Source organism: Oncorhynchus nerka, linkage group LG23 (genome assembly GCF_034236695.1).
Source record: "Oncorhynchus nerka isolate Pitt River linkage group LG23, Oner_Uvic_2.0, whole genome shotgun sequence".
Classification (NCBI taxonomy): domain Eukaryota; kingdom Metazoa; phylum Chordata; class Actinopteri; order Salmoniformes; family Salmonidae; genus Oncorhynchus; species Oncorhynchus nerka.
The window spans coordinates 51,337,648-51,362,370 of NC_088418.1; the positions used below are offsets into that span (position 1 = coordinate 51,337,648).

Below are 24,723 nucleotides of genomic sequence, written 5' to 3' on the forward strand. Positions count from 1 at the left end.
GCCCCAGGCCCCAACTCTAAACCACAAAGCCCTAGAGAACAGGTGTGCCCACCAGGTTCACCTGGAGGTCGTCCCGGAGACACCCAGGCCAGCACAGGTGGTTGTTGCGTCCCACGGTCTCTGTTCTGTTCCCACTGGGCCAGCCAGTGGTGCTTCCTGTCTTCGTCCCGGTCACTCCAGGTGTGACATTCCTCGTCACCTGAGTGAGGGTTAGGAAGTCAGAAAGAGAAACATTCCACCCTCCCGCTCAGGCCTCTCAACAGTTTCAGCTAGTCTCCTTTTCTCTCCATTATCACCATGTCCTCTGATTTGGCTGTGAAGGCAGAATGGCTAGAAAATGAGACTAGGATAGGAAGTCATTCATGAGTATGGCCTGCCTCTCAGCCATGTTTCCCATTAGCTCACTACCTCCTCCCAATACCACTTTAACCCCACTTGCAGTCAGGACAACCAAGCGTTCACAATGTTAATAATTTATCTGCGCACAAGTGTCATCTTCAACACACACATAGCCTGCCACCCAAGACTAGAGGTAAACCAATTAATCGGAATGGCCGATTAATTAGAGCCGATTTCAAGTTTTCATAACAATCGGAAATCTGTATTTTTGGACACCGATTTGGCAAAACAAAGTTTACACCTTCATTTAACTAGGCAAGTCAGTTAAGAACAAATTGTTATTTTAAATGACGGCCTAGGAACGATGGGTTAACTGCCTTGTTCAGGGACAGAACGACAGATTTTTACCTTGTCAGCTCCGTGATTCGTTTATGCAACATTCCGGTTACTAGTCCAAGGGGCAGGCTGACTACCTGTTATGAGAGGGCAGCAAGAAGCCAAGGTAAGTTGCTGGTAAGCATTAAACTTATAAAAAACAATCAATCTTCACATAAATCACTAGTTATATACACATGGTTGATGATATTACTAGTTTATCTAGCGTGTCCTGCGTTGCATATAATCGATGTGGTGCCTGTTAATTTCTCATCGAATCACAGCCTACTTCGACAAACGGGTGATGATTTAGCACTGTCGTTGCACCAAACCTAACCATAAATATCAATGTCTTTCTTTAAAATCAATACACAAGTATATATTTTTAAACCTGCATATTTAGTTAATATTGCCTGCTAACATTAATTTCTTACAATTAGGGAAATTGTGTCACTTCTATTGCGTTCAGTGCAACAGAGTCAGGGTATATGCAGCAGTTTGGGCCGCCTGGCTCGTTGCGAACTGCGTGAAGTCCATTTATTCCTAACAAAGACCGTAATTAATTTGCCAGAATTGTACATAATTATGACATAACATTGAAGGTTGTACAATGTAACAGCAATATTTAGACTTCGGGATGCCACCCTTTAGATAAAATACGGAACGGTTCCGTATTTCACTGAAAGAATAAATGTTTTGTTTTCGAAATGATAGTTTCCGGATTCGACCATATTAATGACCAAAGGCTTGTATTTCTGTGTGTTATGTTATAATTAAGTATATGATTTGATATTTGATAGAGCAGTCTGACTAAGCGATGGTAGGCAGCAGCAGGCTCGTACGTATTCATTCAAACAGCACTTTCGTGCATTTTGCCAGCAGCTCTTCGCAATGCTTCAAGCATTAAGCTGTTTATGACTTCAGGCCTATCAACTCCCGAGATTAGGCTGGTGTAACCGATGTGAAATGGCTAGCTAGTTAGCGGGGTGCGCGCTAATAACGTTTCAATCGGTGACGTCACTCGCTCTGAGACTTGGAGTAGTTGTTCCCCTTGCTCTGCAAGGGCCGCGGATTTTGTTGGAGCGATGGGTAACGATACTTTGAGGGTGGCTGTTGTCGTTGTGTTCCTGGTTCGAGCCCAGGTAGGGGCGAGGAGAGGGACGGAAGCTATACTGTTACACTGGCAATACTAAAGTGCCTATAAGAACATCCAATAGTCAAACGTATATGAAATGCAAATGGTATACAGAGAAATAGTCCTATAATTCCTATAATAACTACAACCTAAAACTTCTTATCTGGGAATATTGAAGACTCATGTTAAAAGGTACCACCAGCTTTCATATGTTCTCATGTTCTGAGCAAGGAACTGAAACGTTAGCTTTCTTACATAGCACATATTGCACTTTTACTTTCTTCTCCAACACTTTGTATTTGCATTATTTAAACCAAATTGAACATGTTTCATTATTTATTTGAGGCTAAATTGATTTTATTGATGTATTATATTAAGTTAAAATAAGTGTTCATTCAGTATTGTTGTAATTGTCATTATTACAAAAAATATATATATCATTATTATTATTTATTTATTTTAAAATCAGACGATTAATCGGTATCCGCTTTTTCTGTTCCTTCAATAATCGGTATCGGCGTTGAAAAATCATAAATCGGTCGACCTCTACCCAAGACCCTTCAAAAGAGTCCTGAGACAAATTGGCACCAAGATACAACGTCCGACACACACACACACACACACGTTCAGCTAGAACAGAACAAACCCTTTTTGTGATGTAACTTCAATTCAATTTCTTCAGCCTCTTGTCTGTTTGCTAACTAACAACGTTCCCATGACTTCCTACAGCTCCAGAGCCCCACAGTGTCAGCTGAACTAGTGAACCAGAGTCAACAGACTCCGTACTCTGCTGTACCTGTGCTGTCACTGTGTGCTATGCGGGTTGGGATATGAGGGTCTGCACAGCACTGTGAAGGAATGTAAACTACGTGCCTGTCAGAACAGTGTGCCATGCCCCACTATGTGAAGTTACATAACAAGGTAGGGTTTGTCCTGTTATCGTAGCTGAACTCATGTTACTCTGTGTATAGTGTAGGCTGGTTGAAGATTACGGATCCATGACTATTTCAGCATGGCAGACAGGAAAGACTAACGGGACACCATCACTCTGTATTAGACACAGTCAGTCTGTGCTGTTGTGCGTGTGTCTATTTCAGGGAATTTACCTATGAGTGTGTATAATGAGTACAGTATTTGAAGTGTGTATGTACAGTATGTGGTGTGCTTAGTGTACGAGTGCTACTGTTCATGTGTGTGTGTGTGTGTGTGTGTGTGTGTGTGTGTGTGTGTGTGTGTGAAAAATCTGTCGGTCTGCTGCTGCTCGGACAATGCCACCCTCTAATCTCCAGATTACAAGCCAATGTCCCAACCCCCACAGGGCAACGCATGATGGGACAGTTTCCTCAGGGGGAGAGGGAGAGAAAAAAAAAGATGGGACAAAGACAGAATGTGTAAGTGCACACACACACACAGTGCCGGTCTGTGCATGGTACCGGGGTGGTGTTAATCAGACCCTGGGCTCCTTCCAAAAGGGCTGCTCCAGTTCCCACAATGCCCCTCTTCAGACAACGAAAGGGGGGCATTGGGCTCATCTACAGAAACCCCTCAAACCCCACCACGCCTCCCTCCAAACTCTTTTCAGAGGACAGAAAGTATATCCCTCAGAAGGCGTCCCATTCCCACCAGAACACACACCCATGTACATCAACTCTTGTCCAGAGCCATTCATATAAGATGACATCCAAACCAGATAACAATAGACTGGTATTGTACTGTTGGCCTACACACACACATTGCAGGCTGATATAAATGGCTGATTTCTGTGTATGACCTCAACTCTCTCCATAGAACAGCAGGAAGGAAGCTGTGGCTCTGTCGCCATAGCAAGCCAAGGAAGTGTGCGTGTCTAACACACCTTGAAAGTAGTCTATTAGTTGGCAGAGCAATACACCAGACACAAACAGCGAAGACCGCTGACACAGTACTAAAATACCATGACTAGTCAGCACATCAAACCACTAATCAACTACACTGAATGTCTTTTACAGTTGAGCCGTCTCCACCACAACTTCCTCAGTTTCACTTTCAAACTATTAATAGAGACACAACGGGATGATCCCCACCATACAAAACACACAAGCCCACCCCTCTTCCACATTCCTTCCATGGCTGACATAACTTCCATAATCAGCATGTGTGCATACGTGGTCTGTCCCTCCGCCTCCCCTCGCTAGTTGTGCTGATTCAGTCACCCATGTTCTAAAGCAGGCCTGGGAAAAAGGGCTGGTCAACAGTTGTCTCTCTCACACACACACACACACACACACACACACACACACTAGGTAGGTGGAGATAGCCAATAAGTCATTAGGTTTTAGGCATGCCCCCCCCCCATCAAATGGTCTCCTTTACACTTTAATGGTGTATTGTCAATACTTAGTCATGTATATTGTTTATACTGCACATGACTATGACAATGGGAAAATAGCAATGATTAGAAGTAACACCTCTGTGTATTCCATCTTACAGAATGCTGTTCTCTGGTTCGTTCTATAGCTGTCTGAACATTCCTTTACCTCAGTTCTAAGACTCTTTAATATGTCTGTGTGGGAGTGAGGCCCACGCAGGCTGCAATAATTACATTCATTATCAAGCCTACAATTAGACTGTCCCCCAAAAAAAAACATAATTGCTACGTGACCCAAAATACACCCAATGACAAAGCACCATGTCCCGAAGACACATGGCATCAGATAAAGGGGGTCTTCATCAGCATCCACTCCTCCTCCTCCCTCTCTTTCTCTGTCCTCCCTCTCTTGAATCAGGAACTGAGGGAAAGCATCTGATTGCCCCTAATGATTATCTGATGTCACATTCCACACGTCCAGGCAAACAATTTAACCCCTGGCTGACCAGACTGAGGGGAGAGGCAGAGGGCTGTGTGAGGTGGCCTGCCTTCCCGATCCATCTCTTCCTCCACACATAATCCTACTAGTAGGAATAGGGACGTGCACGCCTCACAGGCACAGAGACACACACATGAACATTCACACAAGGACTAAAGAGGAAGAAATTCATGGAAAATATATGTATATCTTGCTCTCTCGCCCACACACACACACACATATAAACACGCACTTGTTCATGCCTCAGTACGGTGTTAGCTATGTCTTCAGTGCTAGCTACAGTTCTGGCTGTGGGGCACGGTGAGTGCTGTAACTCTTGTCCCTAATCAATGAGCTTTCTCAAGACACAATTACATAACACAAGATTAAGGCCTGATATGATAGTGCATGAGTGAGTGAGAGAGCGATACCTCATAAATTGGGATGGATAGAAATAGAGAAAGCGCCTGGTTCTGTTGTCAATGGCAACAGTGTGTTCTAACCTAGGATGATCTTCTGTAAGCCTGTCAGTGAGATACCCCCCCCTCCCATAGCAGACAGGAACTTCATGAGCATACTGCGTACTTTAGCACATCTGCAGTGCGAATGTGTGCACTGCCACTGTGGGCCTTTCTCTGTTAATTGTGATTAAGCCTGGATTCAAACCAGGGACTGTAATGCCACCTCTTGCACTGAGATGCAGTACCTTAGACTGCTGCGCCACTCGGGAGCCCAATTCCTTTAAATTATTCGTACTTTTACTTTTAATACTTATGTATATTTTAAACCAAATAGTTTCAGACTTAATCTAGTAGTATTTTACTAGGTGACTCACTTTTACTTGAGTCATTTTCTATTAAGGTATCTTTACTTTTACTCAAGTATGACAATTGAGTACTTTTTCCATCACTGCTGGACCATCTCCTCTCATCTCTTCTCCCTCAGACTTGGTCTGCTGATTTGCATGTGAAGGCAGACAGACAGACATATGGATTGAACATTTGTCGGACAGACAGGGAGACACTGTGGGTATAGTAGGCAGAGGGTCCTGTGAAAAGAAGACTCACAGAGGAACCTTCCCAAAGACAGAGGGAGAGAGAGGATGGTACCGCCTTAGAGTCTGGTGTCAAAGGAGGAGAGAGGGGAGTTGACACACACACACACAGAGAGAGAGAAAGACAAGAGAGAGACAAGGGAGAGACAAGGGAGAGACAAGGGAGAGACAAAAAGAGAGACATTTAAAAAAACAGAGCGAAAGAGAGAGGGGGCTGGCAAAAGACTGTACAGCACGATATTCTTAGCAACTGCCATGAATATTCAACATGATCATATCTAATCAGACCTGAGAGGATGAGTGTGAGCCCTTTTATGAGTCATGACAGAGGAACTTCATGGAGCACCAGTACACCATCACGGCTGAATATAATCTGATTCTGTCTCTGTTATCCTTCCATGCACTTCACCTCCCAGCACTGAGACTGATCAATATCACGGCTATCTTGGCATGCTGTTATCAGCAGGGTTACACTGTAGCACTCTAGAGAGAGAGAGTTGGGACAGAAAAATGAGGGTTTGGGTCAGTATAATTAGCCTGTCCTGAGGGATTGGTTTCACACAGTTAGAACAACCTGCCTACATACCCCTGATCTGGGTCATTCTACCTGCAGGGAACTGCTAGGTCTATCCTGAGTGCATGTACACACATACCTCTGGCCAAGAACTAACTGACAACTACTAAGATTTGACACACATAGACACACCTATGATGGATGAAAAAACACTCGCTGGACACATGCAGTACTGGGGGGTAGATGGAGGGGAGGGTGCATGTTTCAGCCCAGGGACATGTTGGCTCCAGAAGCACAGTTAAGGGATGTTCCAGACATGTATGCTACACCACCACTGGAAAAACACCACAGGGGTCAGAGGTCAAACGACACTGCTCCAATGAGACAAGCACCGGAGGACGAGTGTCATCATAATCACACACACACACACCTCTCAAAGTGTGGGTCTGCCGATAGGATAGGAAAGAGGGACATTTGGACAGAATATGTGGCATGGTTTCAGAGAGAAATCTGACTCTAAACTGATCCATTTCCATCATGATATTGTTTCCCTGAGAGGCAGTCACAGCCAATGGGTGCTACACTGAGATTATACTGTGTCAGGTATTACTGTGGTCTAAGGAACCAATTCCTCATCATCACTGTTACACACTTACAGTTACCCTAGTTCAGACATCTATACGCTGTGAATTGTAGCTTATTGGCCTAACAACCTTACATTCATTGTTAACATTGTACACAGTAGCCAATCAGTTTTATAGATGCACATTTGACAAACTTACAATGTGCGACACCTGTTATGGACCGCAAGGCCTATAATACATTTGTATTTTAACGGTTCAGATAGGCTACAGCAAAACATCAAATTGGCAAAAAACAAACGAAGCCAGTGTAACACTGAAAGTATTCTTTGTGTATAAAATGTGATGACATGCATCTAACTGGCATGGGTCAGGGCATTGACTAGTTACACAATTTATACTATACTCAGCACTTTCAATATAACCTACTGTATGTAACGTTACAAGTGTCAGCTTTTCCTGGGTTATAGCCTAAAAGGTGTTGACAACATGGTGTTGAAAATCACGTAGCCTATAGGCTGAAAGCAAATAGACAACAATGGTATTGCCCATTGTAACCACTCACTAAGGTATATAAGCAACACATATAATTATGTTAATACAACTCATATTAGTAGGTGTCCTGTAGCTAGTCCTATTTTGACAAGCGAGCAAAATAGTTGGTCAACGCAACCAGACCCTTGTGGCGACGCAACATTGCCCACTGGCAACATTGTTTCTAGTCCTTTCAAAGCGACTTTGTTGTAGCCATTCTGATGGATAGTGTGCTTGTAAACCTACATGAAGCCACAACATTTGGCTACTTACCAGAAACGATGTACTTTGTTTCGATCTGACTTCCACACCTCGATAGGCGCTTCCTCGGAGGCCGGATGCCTGTTTTTCCACCCACCCGTAAAAAACAGTTCGTCTACGTCTTGCTTTTCTCTTGCTCACATTATTCCGTACAGAATGTTCTCACATGAACACCGTCTTCAAAATTCAAATGATAAACATTACAGACCAGATTCCGAAAGCTCACTTCTATGACGAGCAGGGAGTTTATGGGGAGTGAGAACGGATTGTGTCTGTGGATGAACCGGTAGGGGTGCGAGCTTTGGCTGCCCGCATTCTGACGCCTCCGCCTATGCTGCTGCTGACATGGAGAGAGAGGGGAGAAAGAAACTGAATGCGATTGGTGGCCGCCTCCCAGCAGCACCAATATGGCCCTTCCTTCATTCAATTAGTAGTTTTGTAGCGCCTCCTGCAGAAGGCCTACGACCTAGATAAATCATAGCCTACATTCCCTGATAACTAGGCCTATTAATCAGTGGTGCAAATGACTTAGTACAAATACTTTTAAGTATTACATAAGTCGTTTTTTGAGGGTATCTGTACTTTACTTTACTATTTATATTTTTGGCAACCTTTACTTCACTACATTCCTAAAGAAAATAATGCACTTTTTACTCCATACATTTTCCCTGATACCCAAATCTATTCGTTACATTTTGAATGCTTAGCATGACAGTCAAATTGTCTGTTTTCACGCACATATCAAGAGAACATCCCTGGTCATCCTTATTGCCTCATCTGGCGGACTCACTAAACACACATGCTTCCTTTGTACATTATGTCTGAGTGTTGGTGTGCCCTTGGCTATCCATAAATTCAAAATAAAAGAAAATTGTGCCATCTGGTTTGCTTAAGATACGTCATTTGAAATTATTTATACTTTTACTTTTGATACTTAAAAAAAATTCTAATTTTGAGTCTGTGTCTGTTGATCTCTGTCCCCTAATAGTTTATTCAGTTATAAGGCTATATCTGTTGATCTCTGTCTCCTAATAGTTAATTCAGTTATAAGGCTATATCTGTTGATCTCTGTCTCCTAATAGTTTATTCAGTTATAAGGCTATATCTGTTGATCTCTGTCTCCTAATAGTTTATTCAGTTATAAGGCTATATCTGTTGATCTCTGTCCCCTAATAGTTTATTCAGTTATAAGGCTATATCTGTTGATCTCTGTCCCCTAATAGTTTATTCAGTTATAAGGCTATATCTGTTGATCTCTGTCCCCTAATAGTTAATTCAGTTATAAGGCTATATCTGTTGATCTCTGTCTCCTAATAGTTTATTCAGTTATAAGGCTATATCTGTTGCATGTTTTGTAAATTTGTCACAAAGATGCTCTGTTTTATTTTATTCTCTCATGTCCTGTGGGCTTATGCGGATGGTTGCCATCTGACGGGATTGAGGAGTGGTATTTATTGTTTTGTGTCTAAATATTTGTTTGCTTGTTTGTTGTTGTTGTTGTTCACTATGACTGAAATGAGCTCTGAGGTCAGGTTGAAATGAGGGAAAGCTTCCATTCAATTAATAGTGTGTGTGTGTGTGTGTGTTTGGTTTTACTATCCTTGTGGGGACCAAAAGGGTTTAGGGTTAGCATTAGGGTTATGGGTTAGGTTTAGGGGATTTGCGGGTTAAGGTACGGGTTAGGGTTATGGGTGACGGTTAGGTGTAAGGGAAAATAGAATATTGAATGGGACCAAATTGTTTTTACCCCACAAGAAAACAAAAGTGCATGTGTGTGCGTGTGCGCACGCGCGTGTGTCAATGTCACTCTCGCTTGTTAACTTCGACCTAGTTGGAGAGTATGACAGAAGCAGCATACTGTAGCTCTACATAACAGTGGCCATTTGACTGTCTGCGCATCGAAGGGAATACAGAATAAAACATATTTGTTATGTTCTGTTAATTATGTCCCCTTTAAGGATGGAGCACCCTTGGTCATGCGCAGTATTGTTCTATGTTATTCTGGTACTAACTAGTTTGAGTAAATGTGAAGCTCCAGTTCAATTGCTTGTATTCCGAGTCTTTCTTATTACATAAATAAGTACTAAGTGTTAAGACACTACAATGGCGACGAGGATGATTACCTGCAGTGTGCATCACGAATACAGATGGAGTTCGTAGGAAGAGAGAAAGATTTTGACCCTGTAGCACAACAGCTAGCAAGCAGTGAAGACGAGGGGAGAGCTGACGAGAACGAGGCGGCAGATCAAAGACCCGTGGAGCCGGAGGTAAAGAGAATGGCTAGCATCGGGAAAATAGATGTGTTTGATGACACGCAAGAAAACTGGGCAATTTACATTGAACGACTGGAACAGTACTTCATTGCAAACGACATTGCTGATAACAAAAGAGTACCAGCGTTGTTGAGTTTAATTGGCCCAAAAACATACAGTTTGCTAAGATATCTGACTGCCCCTCTGAAGCCCTCAAATAAAACATTCACAGAGATTGTGGAGATATTGCAAAATCACCTAAACCACTCCTCATCGCGGAACGTTTTCGTTTCCACAAGAGAGATCTGAATGAGGGGGAGGGGGTTAGTACATATGTAGCAGTGTTGAAGAAACTGTCGGAACATTGCCAGTTGGGAGAGAACCTAAATGACACATTAAGGGATAGATTTGTTTGTGGACTGAAACATGAACACATTCAAAAACGTTTGCTCACAGAATCAGAGCTCACGTTTGCAAAGGCTGTTGAAATTGCTGTGGCTATGGAAATCGCGACTAAAGATGCATTTGAGTTGCAAAGTAAAAGAAGTACTGACCTGTCACAAATTTCCCTGCACAAGTTTTCACGCAGTCGACAGCGCCCCCGTGTGGCCAGGTGTGACAGAGATGGTCACAGAGCAGAGGTTTCAAAGACGAAATTTGTCACAAATGCAGTAGAAGGGGGCACATTCAAAGAGCATGCAAAGCAAAATTCAGTCACAACAGGAAAACTGAGAAAATTAAAGGGTCCGTGAATGCACTAGTAGAGAACAGTGGCAGTGATTCAGATGAACGATTAATTGGTACAATGGAGTTAAACAGAGTGACATCTCCCAGCAGTAGCATAATATGGGTGACACCAGATATCGAAGGCAAACCCCTCAAAATGGAGCTGGACACAGGATCTGCAGTGTCTATAATTTCCACTACTGTCTACAATGAGCACTTTAAGGCTATCAAGCTGAAGAACACAAATGTGTTGCTGAAGACATACTCAGGAGAGAGATTGAGCCCAATGGGGGCGTTGCAGGTCAGAGTGCATTATGGGGGACAAACACAGCAGTTACAGCTGTATGTGGTGCCTGGAACTGGCCCCCCATTATTTGGCAGGGAATGGCCTTCAAAAATAAAGCTGAATTGGTGTGACTTGAAAATGCTCCACACGTTCCAGTCCAAAGAGAAAGGCACAGACCAAACACTGGAACACTTGCGGAAGAAATACAACACAGTTTTCAGTGATCAGATGGGAACAGTAAAAGGCTTCACAGCAAAACTTGTACTAAGAGATGACGCAACCCCAAAATTCTGCAAAGCCAGATCTGTTCCATACTCCCTGAGACCAAAGGTGGAAGCGGAAATCGATCGCTTGCAGGATACAGGGATCCTGACGAAAGTGGACAGAAGCGAATGGGCCACACCCATAGTTCCTATTGTGAAGAAAGACGGGTCTGTTAGAATGTGTGGGGACTTCAAGGTAACTGTGAATCCAATGTTGCATGTGGACCAATACCCCCTACCACGTCTGGATGACATCTTTGCTGCACTAGCTGGTGGGAAACACTTCAGTAAAATCGATCTGAAACAGGCTTACCTGCAGCTACCGGTTGAAGAGAGTTCCAAACAGTACCTGACAATAAACACACACAAAGGTCTATACAGGTATAACCGCCTGGTTTTTGGCATTGCATCAGCCCCAGCCATTTGGCAACGAACTATTGACCAGATTTTGCAAGGAATCCCAGGAACCCAGTGTATCCTGGATGACATGATCATAACAGGACGCACCGACAAAGAGCACCTGGCTAACCTGGAAGAGGTCCTGAAAAGACTGAAAGAATATGGTCTACAGGCAAACTTAAAGAAGTGTGAGTTCTTCAAAGACAAGATTGTCTTCTGTGGACATGAGATTGACTGCAATGGATTGCACAAAACACAGGACAAAATCGAGGCAGTGGTACAGGCACCACGACCACAAAATATCACAGAAGTGAGATCTTTCACGGGACTGATCAATTACTACAGAAGATTCCTCCCAAACCTTTCAGCAGTACTCCAGCCTCTAAATCAGCTCCTGGAAAAGAATAGGACATGGCGGTGGACAGAGCAGTGTGAAAATGCATTTCTGGAGGCAAAACGGCTCATAACATCTGAACAGGTCCTGATGCATTACGACCCTGAAATGCCAGTGTAGTTGGCTTGTGATGCGTCCCCTTATGGCTTAGGTGCGGTCCTTTCACACACACTGAAAGATGGGTCAGAGAGGCCAGTTGCATTCGCGTCACGGACATTGAATGATGCAGAGAAAAACTACTCACAAATCGACAAAGAAGCACTGGCACTAGTGTGGGGCGTCAAGAAATTCCACCCATACCTCCTATATGGCAAGCGTTTCACACTGGTTACAGATCACCAGCCGTTGCTTTCCATTTTCAGTCCAAAGAAAGGCATTCCGGCAATGACAGCAGCCAGGTTACAGCGATATGCCCTGTTCCTTGCCAGTCATATGTATGACATTGACTTTAAGACGTCATCCCTCCACACAAATGCAGATGGATTATCCAGACTGCCGTGTACAAGAGAAAGACAAAGGAGGGTGGATGCAGTGGACATGTTCCATACCGCTCAGCTTGAGGCCCTACCAGTCACAAGCACAGTTATCAAACAGGAGACAAGGAAAGATGTGACCTTGTCAAAAGTGTACACCCACACCATGTCAGGATGGCCAGCTACTGGCAGAAAGGAGCTGACTCCGTATTTCCAGCGGAGAAACGAAATTACAACGTACCAAGGATGTTTGATGTGGGGAATGAGAGTCATGATACCCCAGAAATGCCAACATCTAGTCTTGCAACTACATGAAGGTCATGTTGGAATTGTCAAAATGAAGCTGCTCGCAAGGAGCCACTTCTGGTGGCCAGGTCTGGACCAACAGATAGAAAATATGGCAAAGAACTGTAGTGGATGTTTGGAAACCCTTCACATGCCTGCTCCTGTCCCAGTCCTCCCATGGGAATGGCCCGCAGAGCCATGGCAGAGAATTCATGTGGACTACGCCCGTCCCTTTGAAAAGCACATGTTTCTGGTTATAGTTGATGCCCATTCCAAATGGCCAGAGGTGTTTTGCACTGACTCCTCCACCTCAGCTCAGACGATAGAGTGTCTCAGAACAACGTTTGCACGCTTCGGTTTGCCACTGCAGCTGGTAAGTGACAACGCGCAAGCTTTTGTAAGCGACGGGTTTACAAGATTCATGTCAGTAAATGGAATCAAACACTCAACCTCAGCTCCGTACCACCCTGCCACCAATGGGCTGGCAGAACGCTTTGTGCAAACCCTAAAGCAAGGACTCCGTGCAGCAAAACGAGACGAAGGGACTTTGCAAACAAAACTGGCCAAGTTCCTGGCCTCCTACCGAAACACCCCACATGCCACGACAAATGAAAGCCCAGCCGCACTGATGTTCGGGAGGCCTCTCCGCACACAGCTGGACATCATGAAGCCAAACAGGCGTAATGAAGTGCTGAACAAACAAGCCAAGATGCTCTCCGGTGGCCGGGAGCGCCATCTCCAAACAGGACAGGAAGTGATGGTGCGAGACTACAGAAGAGGAGGGAAATGGACAAGAGGGACCGTACACACACAAACGGGACCCAGAACTTACCAGGTTCAAGTGAGCCCAGACATAATCTGGCGGCGTCACATTAACCAAATGCATTCCACGGAAAACAGCACAACAATCGAGAGAGAACAGGCACAGAGAGCTCCTGAGAGTGACACACAGGGAACTGTAGAGGACGGTGGGGTAGTAGAGAGACCCCAGGCTGAAAGAAGGGAACGTGTTGATGAAGGTGCTGCTATAGCAGACGCTATAATGGAACAAGCACACACTGAGGATGTTCAGGAGCCTCCAGACAATCTGAGGCGCTACCCAGAACGAAGGCACCGTCCACCAGACAGACTAGACTTACAAACAAAAACGAACTGTTCAAGTTCAAATTAAAAGATGCAAAATAACTACAACAAGTTCTGGGAAATGTTTCAGTTGTGGTTTGGTAAAAGTAACTCTGATTGTATAAGAGAAGGAATATTATGTTCTGTTAATTACTGATGTCCCCTTTAAGGATGGAGCACCCTTGGTCATGCGCAGTATTGTTCTATGTTATTCTGGTACTAACTAGTTTGAGTAAATGTGAAGCTCCAGTTCAATTGCTTGTATTCCGAGTCTTTCTTATTACATAAATAAGTACTAAGTGTTAAGACACTACAATATTCTTGCAAAATGTCTCGAGCGGCAGACCGACTGAAAGTGGTCGTGAATCATCTAGATCGACCATCTTCTTTTGTTGTATCCTTTTCAAGTGTTTTACTGTCAATGTCGTGTGTTTCTCCATGGCTGCGCGGTGCTGGGATTTCTAACCGACTTTCAGGGACTGCGCGTCGGTACAGCTTCGCAGGACAGGCCGGGGCATGAGTAAATTATCCGGCCTTTTCAGAGCGAACTGAACATTGGGAGTGGAACTATAACATTGCGAAATGTATTTATTTTCTGTAAATGTGTTTATTTATCCATATAAGACTACACTATCTTATAGGCTATGTATGCGTAAACGGCGCGCGTGTAACTATTAGGCTATAGGTATTCACAATTTAATTTATTCTTATAATTAACGGTATGACATATTTTGCATAAATGTGTAATAGCTACAAATAACTATTTTGTTATAAGACATCATTCATGTATGGCCTTAATTCATTGCATAAAGCAAGCATCTACATCTGGCCAAAACGTTACCTACTATCAACCACAAGCATTGAGGTAAGTGACACATCAATCTCCTATTTGGGCTGTTTTTGACTATGTCAATGACCTTATATCAGGACAGTCTAAAAGTACAGGTACTGACCCTTGCCCTACTTACTGTGCACATTACACAATGCTGAGATCCTCTCAGTAGTTCATTCAACTTTGAGTTACCGTCACTCTGTATCTAAACACATTGTAACATAGGCACAGAGTAATAAGTGTTTATCACACTGTCAGGCACAGAGTCTAATACGCGTTTATCACACTGTCAGGCACAGAGTCTAATAAGTGTTTATCACACTGTCAGACACAGAGTCTAATAAGTGTTTATCACACTGTCAGGCACAGAGTAATAAGTGTTTATCACACTGTCAGACACGGAGTCTAATAAGTGTTTATCACACTGTCAGGCACAGAGTCTAATAACTGTTTATCACACTGTCAGGCACAGAGTCTAATAAGTGTTTATCACACTGTCAGGCACAGAGTCTAATAAGTGTTTATCACACTGTCAGACACAGAGTCTAATAAGTGTTTATCACACTGTCAGGCACAGAGTCTAATAAGTGTTTATCACACTGTCAGACACGGAGTCTAATAAGTGTTTATCACACTGTCAGGCACAGAGTCTAATAACTGTTTATCACACTGTCAGGCACAGAGTCTAATAAGTGTTTATCACACTGTCAGGCACAGAGTAATAAGTGTTTATCACACTGTCAGACACGGAGTCTAATAAGTGTTTATCACACTGTCAGGCACAGAGTCTAATACGCGTTTATCACACTGTCAGGCACAGAGTCTAATAAGTGTTTATCACACTGTCAGGCACAGAGTCTAATAAGTGTTTATCACACTGTCAGACACAGAGTAATAAGTGTTTATCACACTGTCAGACACAGAGTCTAATAAGTGTTTATCACACTGTCAGGCACAGAGTCTAATAAGTGTTTATCACACTGTCAAACACAGAGTCTAATAAGTGTTTATCACACTGTCAGGCACAGAGTCTAATAAGTGTTTATCACACTGTCAGGCACAGAGTCTAATAAGTGTTTGTCACACTGTCAGGCACAGAGTCTAATAAGTGTTTGTCACACTGTCAGGCACAGAGTCTAATAAGTGTTTATCACACTGTCAGGCACAGAGTCTAATAAGTGTTTATCACACTGTCAGGCACAGAGTCTAATAAGTGTTTATCACACTGTCAGACACAGAGTCTAATAAGTGTTTATCACACTGTCAGGCACAGAGTCTAATAAGTGTTTATCACACTGTCAGGCACAGAGTCTAATAAGTGTTTATCACACTGTCAGACACAGAGTCTAATAAGTGTTTATCACACTGTCAGGCACAGAGTCTAATAAGTGTTTATCACACTGTCAGACACAGAGTCTAATAAGTGTTTATCACACTGTCAGGCACAGAGTCTAATAAGTGTTTATCACACTGTCAGACACAGAGTCTAATAAGTGTTTATCACACTGTCAGGCACAGAGTCTAATAAGTGTTTATCACACTGTCAGGCACAGAGTCTAATAAGTGTTTATCACACTGTCAGACACAGAGTCTAATAAGTGTTTATCACACTGTCAGGCACAGAGTCTAATAAGTGTTTATCACACTGTCAGGCACAGAGTCTAATAAGTGTTTATCACACTGTCAGACACAGAGTCTAATAAGTGTTTATCACACTGTCAGGCACAGAGTCTAATAAGTGTTTATCACACTGTCAGACACAGAGTCTAATAAGTGTTTATCACACTGTCAGGCACAGAGTCTAATAAGTGTTTATCACACTGTCAGACACAGAGTCTAATAAGTGTTTATCACACTGTCAGGCACAGAGTCTAATAAGTGTTTATCACACTGTTATTCACTTGCCGTATCCAGGTATTCCTTTGACAATGATCTGCTGAGCACTGAGCAGAGAATCTCCTATGAGGAGGATGGGTTCCTCCTTATCAAGGGCCTGGTGTCTGAGGAGGACATTGACAGATTCAGGTAAGACCACAACACCATGAGCGAGACAACAGAAAGGTCTCAGATGTTACTGAAAGGATAACACTAGATAAACAAAAAACAGGCGTCTAACGTAAGAATGCGCCACGATGAAAGTACAAAAGAGACCACAGAAGAGAAGAATGCCTGAAGATCACTTGACTGTCTCCACCAGCGCTTCAATATGTCCCCTGTCTTTGACCCCACATGCAGCATGGTTCACCAGTAGAACGCCAGAACACTGCTCCTCTGTACCAGAGACACATGGCTTTAACAGCTGGGCTTAATTAGGGATGCTACACTCAACAAGGACTGTTTGTGTGTGTGTGGCAGGGTGGCGTTTGAGCGGATATGCCGTCGGGAGGTGCAGGTCCCGGGACTGGTGGTGATGAGGGACGTGTCCATCGCCAAGTCAGAGTTCGTCCCTAACCAGAAGGCCATCTCCAAGCTGCAGGACTTCCAGGAAGAGCCTGAGTTATTCCGCTACTGTGGCCTGCCTCAGGTACACACACTGCATGGACACACAAACACGGACCCACGCAGGTGGACTGCATCAAGATCTCATAGTTTCCTATCGAAATTCGACGTTCTATTTTTGCTAGAGCGTTGGGAACTGCCGTAACGCAGTGGTCTGGGCAGAGCGCTTCGTCTCCGAGCATCACGAGTTCCTGCCAGGCAATCGTTTTTATTTCATTTTTTTGGTGAGCGCTTAGGAAGGCATAGATATCCACGTTCTCAGGACCTTTTCAAACGTCCGAAATCAAAGTCTATTTCTAGTGATCAGGCTGACACGGACGCATTCATGCACACACACACGCACACACTCTCAAGCGCACACATAAGCTCAGAACACACCCGTTCTTCTTACAGTCTTTCCTTTTTTTCTTATTTTGTTCCACATCTAGTTTTTATTATTTCACTTGTCTTTGTCTTTCTCAGATCCTGAATTATGTGGAGTGTTTCACTGGTCCCAACATCATGGCCATGCACACCATGCTGATCAACAAGCCCCCAGACACAGGTACAGAACAGTGTGACCCATATCTAACCTCTAACCCCTGACCCTCAACCTCTAACACTGACCCTTATCCAAAAAGACACACATAGACACACCTTCTAGAGCAGGGATGGGCAATTCCAGTCCTCGAGGGCCTGACTGGTGTCACAGTTCTGCCCCAGCTAACACACCTGACTCCAATCACCTAATCATGATCTTCAGTTTAGAATGAATTTTGATGAATCAGCTGTGTTTGCTAGGGATGGAGAAAGTGTGACACCAATCAGGGCCTCGAGGACTGGAGTTGCCCACCCCTGTTCTAGAGAGTGAAAACAGAGAGCCTGTCCATGTAATGTATGTTTATTTGTGTGTGTGATCTATCTCAGGTAATAAGACATCTCGTCACCCCATGCACCAGGACCTGCATTATTTTCCATTCCGTCCGGCGGACCGTATTGTCTGTTCCTGGACCGCCATGGAGAAGATTCACCGCCAGAACGGCTGTCTGGTGGTCCTTCCTGGTTCTCACCACGGCACCCTCAAAGAACACGACTACCCAGAGTGGGAGGTGATACACACACACCTGCATCCTCAACAAGCCTGGCTACCCCCACTAGATCTTGTGACATCACTTCCCTTTCCTCTTCCTCAGGGCGGGGTCAATAAGATGTACCACGGTGTCCGTGACCATGACCCCAATCATCCCAGGGTGCACCTGGAGATGGAGAAAGGAGACACAGTGTTCTTCCACCCTCTATTGATCCATGGATCTGGAATGAACCAGACGCAGGGCTTCCGCAAGGTATCACACTCAACACTGAAAAACACTCTGGAAGCCATAGATACCGAACCATTCTAGGATCCCGAAATCATGGAAGTGTGTGTGTGTGTGTGTGTGTGTGTAGGCCATCTCCTGCCACTATGCCAGTGCTGACTGCTATTACATTGACGTGAGGGGAACCACCCAGGAGAACATAGGCCAGGAGGTGAAAGAGATCGCAGCAAGGAAATACGCTGTTAATGACGTCACATTTGAGGTACATCACATCTCTGCAGGAGTGATACAGTATACATGAAACACATTGTTAATAAACTGTGGGTAACAGTGTGTTGTGTGTAACACTGTCTGTTTTGTGTGTGGTATAGGATACCTGGGCTGTAAGGGGCCGTCTGGTGCAAGGGGATAGGACCAATCTGTGAGAGAGCCCGCCCACCACAGTGTGACTGACGGTCACTCACCACTAACAACCTGCCAATCAAAGGAGATTGAAAAAGTTGGCTAATCCACCAGCCAATAAGCTGAGACTCATTGACGGGAGTAATTTATTCGTTGGGCAAGAGTAAGTGTCCAAGAGTCCAGTCAGGGCTGTTTGCCGGGTTTGTTTAACATATTTGATTTGATTTTGATTTGATTCTATTTGGATCTCTTTTAGTCCCCATTTGGACTAATCTTCCAAGAGTCCTTAAACATTAAAATACCATTTATAATACAAACATATTTTCACATATAACACACTATTACAAACATACATAATATACAAACATAATGACCCAATAAATACTCAATCTAAAAAATACTGATTCTTCATCTACTATAGTCCCACAACATTTCTATGTATTATATTTAAATCATTTTAAAATAATGTTTAAATTTATATATTGAAAGGTTTCTGGTTTGCTCAGTTAATTTATTCAATTTCTTTATTGCTCTAAATCGAAATGATATTTTGTGGCGGACAAAACTGCAACAGAAGAACCATATCTCCACCTTAAAACAATTCTTGCTGCTTTGTTCTGTGCATTCTGCAGCCTCCTAATTTCACTTGCTGATGCATTTCCCCAGACCACAGAACAGTAGTTCACCTGACTCTCAATTAATGCTTGTGTTTTTTGCTGAATAATTTTTCCTGGTAAATATTTAGCTATCCTTCTGATCATGCATGCTGTTTTAATGTTTTATTTTACATAGATGAGTTATTTGAGACGACCATGATAAGCAGTTGTCTAGCTGCACTCCCAATAGTTTGGTTTCTGCCACTTCTTCAATTTGTACTCCTCCCATACTTAATTGTATCCCATGCTGTTTTGGCCTTTTCCTATAACTTTGGTTTTCTTGGTGTTTAAAACAAGTTTTTTTGGGCAAACCCACTCCCTGATATTCCCCAAATCTCCTTGTAAAGCTTGCTGCAAATTGTAGTATCATCTGCAAATATAGTAGCTTGAGTTTCAGCTAAGGCATAGGGAAGGTCGTTGGTATATATTAAATAAAGAAGTGGCCCAAGGCAGCAGCCCTGCGGTATTCCACAGTTTAACACATGAGGGGAAGAAAATGAACCATTGATATAGGTGGACTGTTTCCTGTCAGTTAGATATGACTCTATATTATATATAATATATATATTAAACTAAAGGGATGTTTATTGCACAGTTAAGTGATCATCTTCTGCCTGACAATAAAGCACTTACTGTGTGGTGGACTGGAGTGAGAGGAGCAGGGGTAGAATGTGTGTGAGAGAGAGAGAGAGCGTGATAGACTAGGAGAAAGAGAGTGTGTACGAGAGGTGGGTGGATGAAGGTGAATAGGAGGCTATTTCTGTTATGAATATGAGCGTGTTTTAGTACACTTTGGAAACCAGGTACTCAGGGTGTCGCTTTGTATACCAGTCCACCATGAAATACCAGTAACCTTGATGCCTTAATATAACAGAATCCTAGGTGTATTTGACATCACCGCCTTAACAATCAAATCTAGGCTGCTTTTAAAGAGTTTGTAATGAGTACTTTGTTTGTAAATTAGTTTATGTGATTTCCTTTCATTATTGTCGATGTAACTGACAATAAACGGGACTCAGAATCAATTACTTTATTCTCTTTATCATCTGTTCCTTAGAGTTCTAGTGAGGATGGTGAGATTCTAATGAGGAGGGTGAGATACTCTCTTGGTTTCCTCACTCCTTTGTGCCACATCCCAGACACACACACACACACCCTCGGAGACCATTCTTGATCCCCTAAATCTGACGTGTTTAACCTAAACCTTCCCCCTCGACCCAATATGCTTTCCAGACACACTCCCAGCCAGCCCCAGGCCTCATGAATATTCAGCAGCTAAAGCTCTGTGAAATCTCCATCACCGTGGAGACACGTACAATCCCAGTGTCCCGCCCTGTTCCAGATCCAGATATAGTGTTGGGGGGAGGTAGAGCTCTTAGAATGGTGTGGGGGAGGGGGATCAGGGATAGGGGATGAGACAATAAGGACAATTTAAAGACAGAGAAAGAGCATTACAATTAAGATGAATAGTGTCCACCTCCAATTTCCATATACAGCACCAGTCTGGATACCTGGCAAGTGATATGTAAATCCTATGTGTGAAGGAAGGAGAGTTCCTGTGCGTGAGGAAGTGTTTGCCCTGTGTTTTCAAATGGAGGCTGAGATGTTTCCTGACTTGGGCTGATGCCTCTCCTGTGGAACCAAAGAAAACACCTGAGGGCTGCGTGCGCGTGTGTGTGTGTGCCGTGCCACGCGCGTCTGTGTCATGGAAAGGAGAACAACCATTCCATTCAGAGTAAAGCCCTTAAGTCTACCAGTTAATCATACATACACTATACATGAAATCCTACCAACCCTACACATGTAATTCAGTGTCAAAATCGAGACCCATAAACCTGATACTCATGATCACACACGCACATGCACACACACACAGGTCTCTTAGCCACTCATTCACTCAGGAAAAAAAGCCAAGGACAGACTCCTCTGCTCAGTTTCCTACTTCAGTCTTAACAAAGCCTTCTCTTCTTGATTTTTCCAAAACATAGACACCTGCATGTGTTAATGTGAATGCATAAACAGTCCTCAAGGTGGCGTCCTTGGGTTACTGCATGATGTTTTTTGCAGTATTTGTGGAGGTGGTCTGGCTGTTTGTCATAATTGTGGCTACATAGATACTGAATGTAGATTCCTTTTAGAGGAAAGAAGAAAAAAGCTGAACTTCATCTTGAAGCTTGAATGTGAAACAGTCAAAGTTATTCAGCTCTCAGGGCCCTCAGATCCTCAAAAGGTTATACAGCTGCACCATTGAGAGCATCTTGACTGGCTGCATCACCACTTGCCCATATGGAAAAGAAATATAATCATTTAACGAGATTCTTATATGTTCTAGTCAGTAATACACAATCAAGACTCACAGAATATTCCTGTAATATCTGATTTACAGTGGGGCAAACAAGTATTTAGTCAGCCACCAATTGTGCAAGTTCTCCCACTTAAAAAGATGAGAGAGGCCTGTAATTTTCATCATACGTACACTTCAACTATGACAGACAAAATGAGAAAAAAATCCAGAAAATCACATTGTAGGATTTTTAATTTATTTATTTGCAAATTATGGTGGAAAATAAGTATTTGGTGGGATTAACAACAAGTGTATCTTTAAAATGATGTAAAATACTTGAGATTTCTGTTGTTTTGAATTTGGCGCCCTGCACTTTCACTGGCTGTTGTCATATCGAGAAGAAGTTTTAAGGTGCCACCAACCTCCTGTGGAGGGTATAGCACATTGTTTGTAACTTATGGGAGCTGTGCCCATCGGGGCAATGAACAGTACTGAGATCATCCATACCAGAGAGGTGAATGGGCTCTGCTGCTTTTCATATGCCCAGGCCTGGCAAGGCTTGCATGCATCAACACAAAACACACACACCTGCTTCTCCTCAGGGGGAAAACATATGCATCCACACACACAATACAACAGAGGGACACACACAGCAAGTTAACACACAGACAAGCACATTTTAATCCCCATCTCCTTATTAAGAGTCTCCTGGTCAACAAGTCTTCCAAGCAGCGAAAACAGAGTTGAAAACGCGAAACACACACTACATCTTCAGGCCTACAAACTGACGGATACAAAAGCATCTTTGACATCTCCAGCGAGACCCTGGTCACTGATTGGACAGTGATGAAAGAAGTGTCCTCATTGGCCTGAACTGACCTCAGATCAGTAACCCGGAGCAGACCACACACACTGTCCTCCTCCACTCCCCGTGCTGTGTGTGGTTCTTACACGGCCATTTAGATCAGTGACACCCTTATGATTTGTGAGGTGTAATGAAAGTCAATCTCTGCCTCTGCTCCTTCTCACTCGCTCTCTCCTTCTCCTATACGTCCCTTACTCTCATCCTTCTCTCTCTCCTTCACCCCTCTTTTCTGCATGACATCAAGCCAGCAAAAAAAGAAACGTCCTCTCATTGTCAACTGCGTTTATTTTCAGCAAACTTAACATGTGTAAATATTTGTATGAACATAAGATTCAACAACTGAGACATAAACTGAACAAGTTCCACAGACATGTGACTAACAGAAATGGAATAATGTGTCCTTGAACAAAGGCGACACCAGCTGCATTAGGTACTGCAGTGCATCTCCTCCTCATGGACTGCACCAGATTTACCAGTTCTTGCTGTGAGAGGTTAACCCACTCTTCCACCAAGGCACCTGCAAGTTCCCGGATATTTCTGGGGGGAATGGCCCTAGCCCTCATCCTCTGATACAACAGGTCCCAGACTTGCTCAATGGGATTGAGATCCGGGCTCTTCGCTGGCCATAGCAGAACACTGAAATTCCTGCCTTGCATGAAATCACGCACAGAATGAGTAGTACGGCTGGTGGCATTGTCATGCTGGAGGGTCATGTCAGGATGAGCCTGCAGGAAGGGTACCACATGAGGGAGGAGGATGTCTTCCCTGTAATGCACAGCGTTGAGATTGCCTGCAATGACAACAAGCTTAGTCAGATGATGCTGTGACATACCGCCCCAGACCATGATGGACACTCAACCTCCAAATCGATCCCTCTCCAAAGTACAGGCCTCGGTGTAACACTCATTCCTTTGACGATAAACGTGAATCCGACCATCACCCCTGGTAAAACAAAACCGCGACCTGTCAGAGAAGAGCACTTTTTGCCAGTTCTGTCTGGTCCAGCGAAGGTGGGTTTGTGCCCATAGGCGACATTGTTGCCGGTGATGTCTGGTGAGGACCTGCCTTACAACAGGCCCACAAGCCCTCAGTCCAGCCTCTCTCAGCCTATTGCGGACAGTCTGAGCACTGATGGAGGGATTGTGCGTTCCTGGTGTAACTCGGGGAGTTGTTGTTGCCATCCTGTACCTGTCCCGCAGGGGTGATGTTTGGATGTACCGATCCTGTGCAGGTGTTGTTACACATGGTCAGCCACTGCGAGGACAATCAGCTGTCCATCCTGTCTCCCTGTAGCGCTGTCTTAGGCGTCTCACAGTACGGACATTGCAATTTATTGCCCTGGCCACATCTGCCACATCTGTCCTCATGCCTCCTTGCAGCAGGCCTAAGGCACGTTCACGCGTATGAGCAGGGACCCTGGGCATCTTTCTTTTGAGAAAGGACTCTTTGGTGTCCTAAGTTTATATAACTGTGACCTTAATTGCCTACCGTCTGTAAGCTGTTAGTGTCTTAACGACCGTTCCACAGGTGCATGTTCATTAATTGTTTATGGTTCATTGAACAAGCATGGGAAACAGTGTTTAAACCCTTTATAATGAAGATCTGTGAAGTTATTTGGATTTTTACTAATTATCTTTGAAAGACAGGGTCCTGAAAAAGGGATGTTTCTTTTTTTGTGTTTATTTTGTGTTTATTTGAGTTTATTTTGGTTAGAAGTTTAAAATTGTCTCCCTAGTCATAGACTGTTCTTTTTTCTACCACACGGCAAGCGGTACCAGAGCGCCAAGTCTAGGTCCAAGAGGCTTCTAAACAGCTTCTATCCCCAAGCCATAAGACTCCTGAACACCTAATCAAATGGCTACCCAGACTATTTGCATTCCCCCTCCATCCCATCCTCTCCCCCTCATTTACACCACTGCTACTCTGTTGTTATCATCTATGCATAGTCACTTTAATAACTCTACCTTCAGGTACATATTACCTCAACTAACCGGTGCCCACACACATTGACTCTGTACCGGTACCCCCCCTGTAAATAGTCTCTGGAGATTTTTCTTGTGTGTTCTTAAGTG

General features: G+C 43.7%; 2 protein-coding genes across 7 annotated transcripts in view; one reads left to right on the forward strand and one right to left on the reverse strand.

Annotated features, from left to right (window-relative positions):
• Nucleotides 1–7,970, reverse strand: part of LOC115107011 (cyclin-dependent kinase 17) — a 42,464-nt gene extending 34,494 nt beyond the window's left edge. For 2 of the 6 annotated variants that reach the window (XM_029630325.2, XM_029630326.2), the window contains exon 1: nucleotides 7,631–7,970. The gene's annotated coding sequence lies outside the window, so the exon portion shown is untranslated. Of the gene's footprint in view, nucleotides 1–52; nucleotides 200–747; nucleotides 813–6,016; nucleotides 6,212–7,630 lie in introns of all 6 variants that reach the window. The other 4 variants (XM_065008211.1, XM_029630329.2, XM_029630327.2 and 1 more) reach the window with 4 other exon arrangements.
• Nucleotides 7,971–14,052: 6,082 nt separating this feature from the next.
• Nucleotides 14,053–20,527, forward strand: LOC115106260 (phytanoyl-CoA dioxygenase, peroxisomal-like). The gene is made up of 9 exons (XM_065008212.1): nucleotides 14,053–14,212; nucleotides 14,631–14,683; nucleotides 16,565–16,675; nucleotides 17,006–17,174; nucleotides 17,612–17,693; nucleotides 18,056–18,237; nucleotides 18,322–18,471; nucleotides 18,575–18,706; nucleotides 18,816–20,527. The coding sequence occupies exons 1-9, from the start codon at nucleotides 14,147–14,149 to the stop codon at nucleotides 18,867–18,869; spliced, it is 999 nt and encodes a 332-aa protein (XP_064864284.1). The 5' UTR covers nucleotides 14,053–14,146; the 3' UTR covers nucleotides 18,870–20,527.
• Nucleotides 20,528–24,723: the final 4,196 nt, after the last annotated feature.